General features: G+C 40.5%; 1 protein-coding gene across 1 annotated transcript in view; it reads left to right on the forward strand.

The window, feature by feature from the left end:
• Positions 1–5537: 5537 nt before the first annotated feature.
• Positions 5538–13515, forward strand: part of LOC103771402 (hemicentin-1-like) — a gene marked incomplete at both ends in the record, with an annotated part of 82650 nt that continues 74672 nt past the window's right edge. The window contains 4 exons of the mRNA XM_008938698.1: positions 5538–5658; positions 6208–6471; positions 6749–6893; positions 11163–11284. Of these exons, the coding sequence (XP_008936946.1) occupies positions 5538–5658; positions 6208–6471; positions 6749–6893; positions 11163–11284 (652 nt within the window). The remainder of the gene's footprint in view (positions 5659–6207; positions 6472–6748; positions 6894–11162; positions 11285–13515) is intronic.

A 13515-nucleotide genomic window follows, 5' to 3' on the forward strand; every position in this document is an offset into this window, starting at 1 on the left:
ACCATGTGTTCCTGTGAGTGCCATGTCATGGTTGTGAGGGGTCTTGCTCTGAGCTTCTCCTGTCTTCGAAAGCTCTGATGTCCAAGTAAATGCATGTATAAAATAGATGTAGATCAGGAACAGAAAATGGATTGCTTAGACAAGCCTTCACCCCAATTTGAGCAGAGATTCCAGTTAACACAGTATGTTTGACCAAAAATTGCTCACCTGGAACCGTAACAGGGAAAAGGGATGAGCAAGAATACTCTTACTGTAGTGTGGTAAACTGGAAGATGCAGCTTAGGACTTGGCTAGATTTAAGTAAGCATATGTATTCATCGTTCTGTTTTATAACCTGTTCATTTTGAACAGTTGATACAATGATATACATATAGAATGATAAATGATGTAATGTAGTTGCACCAAATGTGAATGGAATGTTACAACTTTAAGGACTGTGCTGTGGATAAGATGGTATTTGTATAAACTTAAGAACTATCCCAGCATTGTTTTTGTGGCTAGATGCTGATGTTTCAAAACACTTGAGATGTGTCACCTAACAAATGACACCCCACTACCACACCTTAAAATCTGTGCAAGGCCTAACTGTTGATGTAGGAATCACACTATTTAGCTATGTGTTATGGATGGATTACCTTCAAACAAAGTTGAACCTGTACCTTGAGCTGGTTCATAGGGAGCAACATGTTATGCCAGGTGTGCTGAGAGTGGGGAAGTGGAAGGGAGGTATTGTGAGCTCTCAGTTTTTACGCCACCTTCTCAACCCTGTTGTATAACTGTGGCCTAAACTGACTCATGCTTTGTCTTAGTGTTGTATACTTCTTGAGGTAGGCAAAGCAGCATGATCCCAGCTTTCCTAAACTGATGTGGAAACAGTCATTCTGGTATAGGTCCCTTCCAGCTGAACTATTCTGTTCTAGAAGTGTGAAGGTTAAATGGTAATTTTTGGAGGGCAGGTCACCCATGTAAGATACCCTTATAGCCAGGTTCCCAATCAGGTTGCTATTTTCTATGCTCTATGTGCAGAGGGAGCTTGAAAAGGATTAGTTACTCACATACAGTACTGTAGGAAACTTGAGACTGCTGCAGAATTGGAACTAGGAAAGCATGTTGAACTCAGCAGCTCTATGGATAATCGTTTGAATATCTGGTCTATGCTTCCAGGACCTGAAATGCTGGAAAACCTGGTACAGAGACACAAACAAAAAGGGTTGGGTTCTGCTGGACTTAGAAACATCAGCCATACTGAGTACTGAGGGAACTTCTCCTACAGTCAGTGCCTTAGTATTCAAGTCTGTAGGCTGTTGGAGTGTTTTAAGCTAAGCATGCAGCCTAGTGAACATTCAGTGCCCTGCGACACAAGGAACAGAGTGCAGCAAAAGCCCTGTGTGATCTCTCCCTGGCCTTCCATGGCTTGTGCTCAGCCAAGGCCTTTCGGGATATAAGCTGAGCCATGTGGAACCACTTGTGTATGCCTGCAGTGTGGTCCCCAAAATTCCATATTCCAGGAACCACTGAGAGAGGACCTTGCCACTCTTCTAGGCTGAATGTGTGACACCCTTCAGAGCTACTAAGCTCTCCTGAGGCTGAAGCTGGCACTTGGCATGGTGCAAACTGCCGAGTGGCTCTGCAGGAACCAGGCCAGCATGCTCAGCTGAATGCAAACCAGTCCCCAGCCAAAGCATCAGGCTGCTCCTGCAGTCATGGCTTTTAAGGTTTTTTTTTTTTTTTTTTTTTTTTTTTTTCCTAATGTCAGTATAATCCTGTCTCAAATTCTGTGGAGAATAAAACATTCACCTTTAAGTGAAGGATGCTTCTTCAGAAAGATGGTGCTGCTGCTGCATGTGTTCTCTGCACATCAGAGCTGGCTATGGGACAAAACTTATCTGCCTCTCCTACTGCTAAGGTACCTACCAGTAGATAGGCCTCAACAGGAAAAGTCTGGCTCTTTTAATAGAAGAGAGAGCATCACTTCTGAGGCTGCATCTTGAATACTGAGTTCACTCTTGAGCCCCTCGCTCCAAGAAGGACATTGAGAGGCTGGAGTGTGTCCAGAAAAGGGCAATGAAGCTGGTGAGGGGTCTAGAGCACAAGTCTTGTGAGGAGTGGCTGAGGAACCTGGGTTGTTGAGCCTGGAGAAAAGGAGGCTCAGGGGAGACCTTCTTGCTCTCAATAACCTGAAAGGAGGTTATAACAAGGTGGGGTTCAGTCTCTTCTGCCAAGGAAGAAGTGATAGGACAAGAGGAAATGGCCTCAGTTTGCATCAGGGCAAGGTTAGGTTGGATAAGAGGAAAGTTCTCTCCCCTAAAGAGTTGTCAAGCCCTGTCCCAGGCTGCCCAGGGCAGTGGTGGAGTCCCCATCCCTGGAGTGATTGAAAAGCCGTGTAGATGTGGTGCTGAGGGACACGGTTTAGTGGTGCCCTGGCAGTGCTGGGTTAACAGTTGAACTCAATGATCTTAAAGGTCTTTTCCTACCACAACCATTCTGTGATTATATTCTTTGATGCTTGTGTTTGCTAAATCCCTTCCACAAAGACCTGTCCTATGGACTCCTCTTAAAAGATTTCTTCAGAGCTGCTTGGGAGGCATCAAACACCTTGCAAATCATCATTACCTGCAAGCTCCAGGACAGCAGCATTAGAAGGCAGTTGTATCTAATTCCTCTTTCAAGGTCTTGCCTGCTGTGTTGAAAAGGCAAGTGAGTGATGGAGGTGACTCAGTGGGGGAGAGGCCATGGTGAGGACCCATCAGCCGCTGTTGGTTCTGTGGTTAGTTGATAGGCCAAAGTTGCTTCAGCTGAGCAATGCCACAAAGACTTCCCTGCTGTGTAGAGTTTAATGATCATCTGTGTGATTGAGAAAAGGAGGGGGGGAAACATTGCATTTGGGGCAGTTTTATTTTGTGTTTACAAGACAGGAAAGCATTTTTTTCCTGATATCTGTGACAAATACTTGTTTCCTCTTCTCATTGTACTTGTCCAGTCTGGGAGGGAAAACACTGATGTACAATACCAGTGATCTCTGTTAAACTACAAATAATGAAAAGAATTGGAAAGAAATGTATTGGGTATTTGCATAAGATTGCCAGCTCCTAGGCATGGTAAGGATAGTTGCATTTATTGCCACTGGTAAACGTAAACATTTATCAGGTTTTTCTAGCCTTAAAAATTCGCAAGTATCTAAATGTCTGAATAATTAATAAAAAGAAATAATTTCTCAGTGTATTTTTCTATGGATTGTTTACTCTGCATTTAGTCACTGACTTGTTTTATTAGCAGTAAGATTTTTAAGGCTGTGACTGAGAACTTAAAAAGCTTTTCACAAAGGTTATTCACACCATAAATTCTTTATACAGATGCATAAAGCTGCAAAAAGAAAACTTTGTCAGCTGAGTTGTCTAATGAAATTTTAACTGCCAATTAACACTTGATAACATGAGTTGCTTGGCACACTGAAATATTTCTTTGTATTGTTAACAGCTGGTTTATAGCAAAAAGGCTTTGGCGGTGATTTGTTGGAGGTGAAAGGCTAACCAAATAGAAGCAAATTTGGGCTGTTTTAATCAGAGACATCAGTTTGTCATAGAGTCTAAATGGCTGTTGCTACATAGGCAGTTACAAGAAACAACTGTTTAATAGCCACATGCAGCTGTATCAGAGGTGGTTACTAAACTGAAGGGATTGTGTGTTTGAGAATGGATCAGATAATGCTCCCTAGATAGATAAAGCACAGTGGAATGATTTCATCTGAACACTGATATTCTCTTACATTGCAATTATTGTGCACTGCATCATCTCCCTGATCCTAAAACTCTGACTAGGTTCTACAATCATCTGTGCATTTCATCTTGGCATGTTATAGCTTAGATATTGCTCTTCACAGCCTTTTGAGTCTTGATATTTTCCTGCTGTTCTGGTTCAAATTGTCCATGGGTCTGTTGTCAAGTCTGTAGAAATGTAACCTCAGGCTCAGCACAGAGCAGCAATGTGATTTTCTTGGTTGTCTATTTTTGGTGTGTTGTTTTTTTGTTTTTTTTTTTTTCCCCTAACATATGAATGCTGTAGAAGTAGGTGAGGACAAAGCTTTGGATTGCTGTGCACCCTTGGCAAATAGCAGTTGTCCTCTTTCTGAGACAGGAAGTAACATGAAGAAGATAGAATTCTAAAATTAAGGACTTGAATAAAAAGCAACTGTACCCTCAAACAACATAAAGCTGAGGCTTTTCAAGAGTGGGTGGGTGGATGGAGAGTGTAGTTTGGTTGTTTTTTTCTGTTGATTCAACCATAATGACAAGCTTGAGGGTGGAGAACAGATCCAACCTGGTCTTGAACACCTTCAGTGATAGAGCATCCACAACTTTTCTGAACAACCTGTGCTAATGTCTCTCCACCATCATGGCAAAGATCTTCCTAATTTCTAATCTAGATCTACCCTCCTCCACGTTGAAGCCCATACCCCATGTCCTGTTGTTACAAGCCCGTGTCAAAAGTCCCTCCCCAGCTTTCTTGTAGGCCACCTTCAGATACTGGAAAGCTGCAAGAAGGTATCTCTGGAGCCTTCTCTTCTCCAGGCTGAACACCCTCCACTCCCTCAGCCTGTCCTCACAGCAGAGGGATTCCAGCCCTTGGAACATCCTTGTTTGGACCCTCCTCAGCAGGTCCCTGTCTCTCCTGTGCTGGGGAATTGAGAGCTGGACCCAGTGCTGCAGGGAGGTCTCACCAGAGCAGAGCAGAAGGGCAGAATCCCCCCCCCTCAACCTGCTGCCCATGCTGCTTTGGATGCAGCCCAGGACATGGCTGACTTTCTGGGCTGGGAGCACACATTGGTGGCTCATGTTGAGCTTTTCATCAGCCAGCACTCCCAAGTTCTTCTCCTCAAAATTGCTTTGAATTCATACTCTGCCCAGCCTGCATTTGTGCTTGGGATTGCCCTGATTCTTTAATGTAGCAGAACTTTTAATTTACAGGATTGATTGGGGGTGGGCTGTACTTGCCACTTCTTCTGTGGCAAGGATGCAAGATGTGCCTGTGGTGTTTGCATATGTCTTGTGGGTAACATCAGTTTTCTGTAGATTCAAAAAAGGGAGCTTGCTGATAAATGGTAGGAAAAGTTATTGTAGCACTGGAAATAAATAGGTTACATATTTTGTCAGCAAAAAATTTACATTGATTTTTCTGTCGATTTGTGTTTTATTTATTACTTTGCAGTATACTTTATAACAGCCACTATCCTAACGTCAGATAGTCTCCCATCACAGTCACTGGCACTTGACAAGTACTTGTAGCTCTCGTGTGTGTGTGTTGTGATTTCCCTCTGAGGCAAATCAGCTCTTTTTGCTGATGTTACAATTTATGGCCCAATATCTCAAAGTAAAGCTTTATAAAAGGCGTTTTTACTTCCAGCTCTTGATATAAGCCTCGTTTCTGTCTTGTTTTTATTGAAAGCTGAAGCCTACCTACTGAGTTCAGTGGATGGATCAGAAACTTCCTGAAAGTTCCTGAAGTGTTAATTCTGCCCGTGGTGTTTGTTGCTTTTCCAGACCTCGAGCAGTGGAAGGCACTCTGTCCGCATCACGGGGCTCAGCACCATTGATTTTCGAGCTGGGTTTTCTAGGAAGCCAACACTGGACTTTAAAAAAACATCCAGCAGACCAGTGCAAGGTTGGTTTCCATTTCAGTCTGTGCTAAATAAAAATGGGTTTTGAGCACACAAAATCAAGCAGAGCTGTGTGATGATTCTTTGGTCAACTCTGTGAATAAATCTACAGCTACTGTTGGTTGCTCCTTGGGTCTTGAATGTGTAAGAGCAGCCAGTGTTGCTGTTTCATCATACTGTGGTACTTCATTGTATTAAGTTGGTTTTTGTGTCCCATGAACCCAGATATTTTTAGCTATGAAATGCCTTAGAATTGCAGCACTTGGAGCTTCAGAAGAAGCCTTTGGCCCTGGGGCATGGTGAGGAGTTAACAGAGAGGTGACTATTTCAGGAACACCTGTTGGAAAGCAGTAATTTCAACTCTCATCAGCCTGGGGTCTCCAGACAGCTAATAAGCAGAGCACAGTTTTGGGTCTTTGCTACTTAGGAAGGAAGGGTTAAAACTGAATGGTGCATTCATGGGGTAGTGAGCCATACATGTGGAATTCCACCTTTCCTTTTTGTAACTATTTATTTTTCTTAGCACTGAAAATAGCCTGTTTCTGTTTTTCTAGGGATTCCTACTTTCGTGCTGCTGAATACGACGGGGATCTTTCTTCCAGCTAGAGTAGACAGACTGGAACTTTTGAGTATTACAGGGGAACTTCTTAAGACATTACCTGTGAAATACTATCCTGAAAGAAAGCCCTATGGACTATGGAATATTTCTGACTTCATTCCACCAGATGAAGCTTTTTTTGTTAAAATAATGGGCTATGACAAGGATGATTATCTTTTTCAGAGAGTTTCAAGTGTTTCATTTTCTAGTATTACTCCTGGTAAGAGATTTTAACATGAATTGAATGTACATTTGTCTTGTCTGAATCAGTTAAAATTGATTTCTAGTGTCAAACTTACCTAGTTTCTAACTTATGCAAGTACTTTCTGCGGTGTTTCCTTCCAAACATCTAACTCTGGATCATGATGGGCAAGTTAGTGTTATTATCTTCTAAGTGTAGCTTTATCAGAAACTGAATTCCCTTTTAATAAAAGGAAAAGATAGGATATATGTTAGCAGTTCTTAATAATCTTTTGGGGAATATTTGCTTTCTTCAGGTGCTCCAAAAGTTACAATGCCCACCAAGACTCCAGGGTATTATTTGCAGCCCGGATCTGTTCCTTGCCATGTAGAAAGTCTTATACCTTTTACCCAGCGTTTTACTAAAAATGGAGTAAAACTAGGAGTGGATCAGTTCTTCAAGTAAGTAGTGATCTCTTTTTTTTTTTTTTCCCCTACTGTTTTGTTTCCTCTTTATATCCTATGTTTTCTTTTTATTGTTTACTATCATATACTGCTTATATCCTAATACTTCTGCTCTGTTAGTTTTGATGATATTAGGGATTCTGTATTCTATGGAGATATTTATTTTATATATATATAAAAATTATGTATGTTTGAGGAGGGTGTACACTGCATAGATGATGAGGTCATATGATCTGGCCATAGTCCCCCTCAGATGTGTGCTCTTAAAACTCTGAAGTCTAGAAGGCAAATGCTTTTAATTTCTTCTTAAAAGTTATATAAAATAAATTTGTAAATAGATTTTTTTTTTTGAACATAACCCTCACACCCTCACTATCCGCCCCCAGTGATATGTAGATGATTATGTAATACACCTTATTAATTTACTTTATTTTTAATACCTTTCATGGATGCCCTAGAACTCTGTGCTATGACCTGCTCTAGAAAATCTTCGTCTTCAGAAAATCTCTGAAAATATGAAAATTTTTACTGGGTATAGCAGTAGCCTTTTCAGATTTCTGTGTAGAAAATGGATTGCATGCTCTTTCTGTATGGAATGAGATAAGAATAAAAAAATACATAAATGAATTAAAATACTCAAAGTTCATCTTGTAGTTCTGGTAGTCAAAAGCAAAGGGGAATTATGAAGTATATGCTAGAAAACAGTGTCAGCATCTTGTAGAGCCTGGAGCAGTTCAGGAGCAAACTTAAGGCTGAGTTCTAGAATTCAATAGCAGGTGCATTTTATATACCAAAGTAAATATACTCTGAAGCTCCCTTGAACACTGTTGGCAGTGTGAAATGCCTTCAGCTTTTTTTTTTTAATGAGGTGCTATTTGTATTTAGTCAGGCCTGGCACATACTTTAGCAGCTGTGTAATATTTTCCATTCTTTAGTTATCGAACCACACTCTTCTGCTCCTTGATTTTCACATATCCAACACCTTTATGACTGGGCTGCATATTTAAGTTTTGTATTACAGACAGATGAATGAACAGATCATCCAAGTTAATGTAACAAAATATATCTCAAGCCAAGTATTATTGATCAGAGTTAAATAGGATATAATTTGACTTGGCTTGTCCGCATTGTGTTAGTAGTGAAGTTCCATACAGGATTTGTCCAGCTTATTAGGTTAATGTAGATTTGAGTTGTATTACTGCTCTGCATTGAATGAGTTTTGGTTTGGTGTCAAGATGTTGTCTTTACTCAATTTTTTTTTCCGAATACTTATTTCAAAATATAAATGCTTTAGAATTATAATACTCAAATTATATCATGACACTTGTCTATGTGAAAATACCATTACTATGAATATAAGTTAGGGGTTCTTGAAGTGAACATGCTTCAAGAAACTTTATTTCTAGTTTGATTCCAGAGGTACTGTCAGCTGTAATAAAAATTCCAAATTTTAAATGAGTAACATGTGTAGGAAAGAAATTTCTTTTAAATTGTTGCAGGTTTGGTTTTTTTTCTAGATTTCTGCATCCTGTGGTGGTCCAGTAAGAAAAAATGGATTTTGATTAATATCCTGGTGCATTTCCAACAAGTTTGATTTAGGAGACCAAGAGCAGTAGTTAAGCTTCACATTCCAGTGGGAACTGAACACCAATGTCTCGAAAATCCATTCTGTTTTGAAAATGGCAGATCCCACCAACCCTGTAAAAGTCAGGATTTCACATATTATTTTTGCGGATTCTGACAGAAAAGTATTCTGTTTAATTAATGATCAAAATAATTTTTAAAAGTCACTCTGGATCAGCTGCTGTTTGTGTTTGTTGGTCAAGTCTAGTATCTGATGTGCTGAACCATGCAGAATATATCCTTCCAAACTCTGTGTTCACTAGGGTAGTACAAGTGAATCTTTAGGTTTTAGCTTATTCACGTGAGCCACAGCCTGCTGCTGGGGACTTCTCAGGTGAAAATGTGGCACAGAGTGGGGTGGTTTGTGGTGACCAGGAGGTGAGGTTGGGTGCATGAATTTTGCTATGCTCTCTGCCAGTGTTTCCACAGTAACTAATAAGCAGGATGTGTCTGGTGTTTGGGTTCTGCAGCTTGGCTAAGGGAGCACGTTTGTATTTTCCAAACTGATGAGATATGCAGCTTGATCAGCAAACTGCATATACAGTAAAATGATTGGGGTAAATTAATGACTTGATACTGAAAGGTGTTGAGTTATTCCAATAACACATGTTGTAGAGTTGTGTGTGGTTATGTCTTTTTAGAGTCAGTGCCAAAGTGTGCAGCAGATGCCCTGAGGTGTGTATTAGTCATTGCTGCCTTTGTTGTATTTATTTTTTTTTAACAGACCACTGCAGGTCTCTGCCACTTTTCCACTCTGGACACATTTCCTTTTATGCTTCTGTTCTCAAAGCTTCCATGCTTGATATCTGGTGTATAGCAAAATTCAGGAGTGAAGAAGAACAAGACTGCATAACTTCACTTTTAACATGAAAAAGAGAAGGTTCTCACTTTTTACCTGGAAGAAACACTACCTTGTTTTTTAGTGTTGGCAGTTACTGCTATGACCTTTTGCCACCATCCCACTGTAAAATGTCATGGCTTTGATATATGATATATTAGGTCATCTAGACGAAGTATGAAGTAGGAGGGAATCAGCCATTTAAGGTCACTGTGTACTGTTTTCATCTCTGGTGTAGCTGGATTGTCTGTCTCATGGTGCTATAGCATTGACTTTTCACACATATTCCAAGTCTCTTTCTCATGTTCTATGTCCTTTAAGGGTTGATAAATCAATCTGTTCAGACAAACAAAAGAGAGACAAAGGGTTCCTTGATGCAGTGTTTTCCCATAAGGTGGCAGTTACTTGCCAAAGCTATCACAGATATTTTGATGCTCATCAGTTTTGTTTATATGCCATAGCAACGGGCCACAGGGAGCACTGGGGCGCTGCAGAAGAACTGCTGGCTTGCTCATTTGTCCTCATCTGTGTATCTGGTGCACCATTAGTTTTACAAAATGTGGTTTGGAGTCTGGAGAAGCTGTAAAAGTGTTTTTAAGTACATGTAACCACTGGTCAATGTAGTTATGCTTTTATTCTGCTCTTGTCTTTAACATTGCATGTGACAGATACGTGGTATTAGTGCATATTGGCTTTGCCACTGCTATGATTTATAGAAACACTACAAGTATTTCTCCGTGTTCCTGTCGTGTTGTCTTGCTTGCATCTCTTCTGTACCAAACCCTCCTTTTTCAGTCTTGAATCCATCAATTCTGTCTTTGTGTGTTGTGCTGTTTTTGTGTGGCTAGGCAATTAATGTGCAGAATATTGGATTGTTGCAGTTCTTGCTGGTCTTAAGTTCAGAGGTGCATCCAGCAGAGCAGGAGTCAGGGTCATCTTCATACCCATACTTTGGATTTTGTTGGATTGTAAATGTTTGGGATAGAAGTTGTCCCTGCAGTTTAAAAAGTAGAATCCTAACATGGTTTTGGATGGAAGAGACCTTCAAGATTGTCAAGTCCAGCCCTTACAAAGTACAAAGAGAACTGCCTGGATGTGGTCATTGAGCAGTAGTGTAGATGCTGCTCTCTCCCAGTAGTGGAACCTAACAGTGGATTTGCATATAAGAGGAGGAAAGCAGCTTATACCTGGTAAACAATGAATTTACCTTTGTTTAACTCCTCTCTGGACCTGCAAGTTTAAGATGCTCAGGCTGGGAGGATGAACCCTTGTTACACTTACTAGTAAGAACCACAGGTTTGGTACCACATCCTACAGAGAAACTTGCTGGTGTTAAGGAAAGGTATCTTTTCAAGTAGGAAATAGAGCAGGGCAGCTGGGTGAATGCTGCAGTGGGTTTGGTTACTGTGTGGTGACTATTGACATGTGTTAAAGGCAGCTGACTGTTAAACTGTTGCCTGCTAAAGGGATTTTTGTAGATGTACAAGTGAGACATTCTGCAAAAACTTGTCTTTCTTGGTACTCACAAGAAGCTTGACAATGTATATGTAATTTCTTTCAGTAAAATCCCTAAAACTAGTTCCAGTTTGATTCACCAGAGGGTCTGTTTTTCCTCTTAATCACTGTGAAAAACTCCTATGTCTGTACTCAGGAAACCAAGTTCTTGTCCATGTCGATTCCTTCAGTTTCCTTCTGACTTGACAGTGCTGGGTTAACTGTTCAACTTGATGATCTTAAGGGTCTTTTCCAACCAAAAGTATCCTGTGATTCAGGAATTCAGTGAGTATGCCTTTTTCTTCCTCCAGAGAATCATCCAGTATGAGCTGGGAAATTGCCACGGTCTCCTTGTCTGATGAAGGCTTTTACGAATGCACGGCAAGCAGCAGCGCGGGGACCGGGCGTGCAGAGACCTTCCTGGATGTGTCAGGTGGGCAGAGCTCCGTCCTCCCACGCTGAGTCTTGTAGAGCCTCCTGCTGGGACCCTGAGCAGAGAGCAGTGGCACCTGGGGCCAGGAAAATACACTTCCAGTTCTAAGGATATTGTGGTTTTTCTCACCCGTGTGCACAAATGTGCTGATGTTTGTTCAGCACATCTGTTTTAAATATTAACATTGGGTTTGTTTTAATTAGTTCCCAATACCAGTTGCAGAATAGATAGGACCTGTAGAAGCAGAAACTGAAATCTCAGATTTTGGTTGTAATTTTTATTTCAAGGTATAGCAATTACGTTTACTTGATTGTATGTATGTATTAACTGATAGATGAGGAATAGAAAAGTTGCATTCAGCTTACATTTCTCTTGGTTTGTGTTTGTTGTTTGTTTTTTTTTTTTTTTCTTTTCTTTAAATTAGATTGAGTCTATTGTTGGCAATCTTTTGGCATCTATTACCTTGAAGTTTTAAGAAGTAACTAGGATGAAGGAAATACAATTAAATGAGGAATAAATTGGGATAATCAGAAAGATAATTTTGAATAAACAATGCTAGTTGTCTACTAGCCCCAAAATGACTAGCAATCATCTACTCAATAAATAAATTTAATTACTGTTTTTTTTTTCTAAAGTTTAATGTATAAATTAACTTCATTAAAAAAAAAAATCAATGTAAAGGACAACTAGTTACAAATCTGGCCAGCCATTTAGTATGGGTTGATGTGCCTTATGTGTTGAGGCATTTTCAGAGTGTAAGACACTGATACTCCACTTGATGATGGAAAGGGAATTTTCCTTGTATCAGTTAATGATCTGGTCAGCCCCGGGGCACTAGGTGATTATGCTCCATTAATTCTTACCAAAAGTTATATGAGTATGAGGGAATACTTCCTTAAAAGTGAATAATGTCATCCTTGTCAAGCTTTGGACATAAAAATGTGGAGTGGGACAAAGGAAGAGAGTAAGGCTTTCAAAACCTGCCTGAATGTGATCCTGAGCAACCTGCTCTGGATGACTCTGCTTTGGCCACAGGGGTTGGATGAGATGATCTCCAGAAGTCCCTTCCAACCCCCACCATGCTGGGTTTCTGTGCTTCTATGAAAGCTGGTCTTGTGTGAATGCAAATGTAAAGCTGTGCTGCTGGTGTACCTGTCAGTCTGACTGCTGCACATGTGGAGCTTGGTTGTTGCTTGCAGATTTATGATGTTGAGAGATTGAGTTGCAGATCAGTTGGAAATGTTTCCTGAAGTAAAACAACAGACTTCCCAAAGTAATCCTTTTATTCTATCAGAGGAATTTGGTTTAAGTAAGTGTAAATGAAATGCACCCCAAGCACAGATGGAGAAAACATGAAGCCAGGCATGATCCTGAACTGCTTCAGCAGACAGGAGGGGTCTTCTGCAGGAAGATGGCTTGATTTATGTGTGTGGGTGGATGAAAACCCTGCCCATAGTATAGAAGATTTTGTCCCTTAATTTTTCACAGTTACAATGCAGTCTGAGGGAAAGGGAAAAAAAGTAATTTCTATCTTAAATGCAAATCCATTCTCTGTAGCATTCTGTTTGTGTTGATCAGGTGTCTGTCCTACAGAAGTGTCAGCTATTGCTTTGACTAGGGAAAACCAGAGTGCTGAGTTAACTTAGTAGCAGTGAGGGTGGCAGAGCTCAGAGCAGCAGCTTGACTTCAGCCTCAGGATTTTATACAGCTGCTTGAAATGGAAGTGGTCTTGTCTCTTGTCTCTGGCAGTAGTTAATTCGGGTTAGCTAGTGTGGATTATGAATTGTAGAGTCACAAAACAACTTAGGCTGGAGGGATCTTTGGAAGTTGACTAGCTCAGCTCACAGCTCAAAGCAGAATTGACTTCCAAGCTTGATCACATTTCACAGGAACTTGTCCAATCAAACTTTGAATGTCCCCAAGGATAGAGATTTCACAAGTTCCATGGGCAGCCTTCAGTGCTTAACTATCCCCACTAGAAAAATATTTTGCTTGTCTAGTCAGAATTTCCCCTGATGCATATTATGACCACAGACTATCATCCTTTTCTGTGTGCCCTAAGAAGACTCTAATTCTGTATTCTCTAAAACAACCCATTCAATAGTTGAAGAGGATGACTGTCTATCACTTCACCTGTTTTTTTCAGGCAAAGATGTTCCTCTCACTGCAGTATGAGCAAATTCAAAGAAACCAGTGTGGTGTCATTGATTCCACCCAAGGCAAAGTTTGTA

Source organism: Merops nubicus, unplaced genomic scaffold (assembly GCF_000691845.1).
Source record: "Merops nubicus isolate BGI_N331 unplaced genomic scaffold, ASM69184v1 scaffold8294, whole genome shotgun sequence".
NCBI lineage: Eukaryota > Metazoa > Chordata > Aves > Coraciiformes > Meropidae > Merops > Merops nubicus.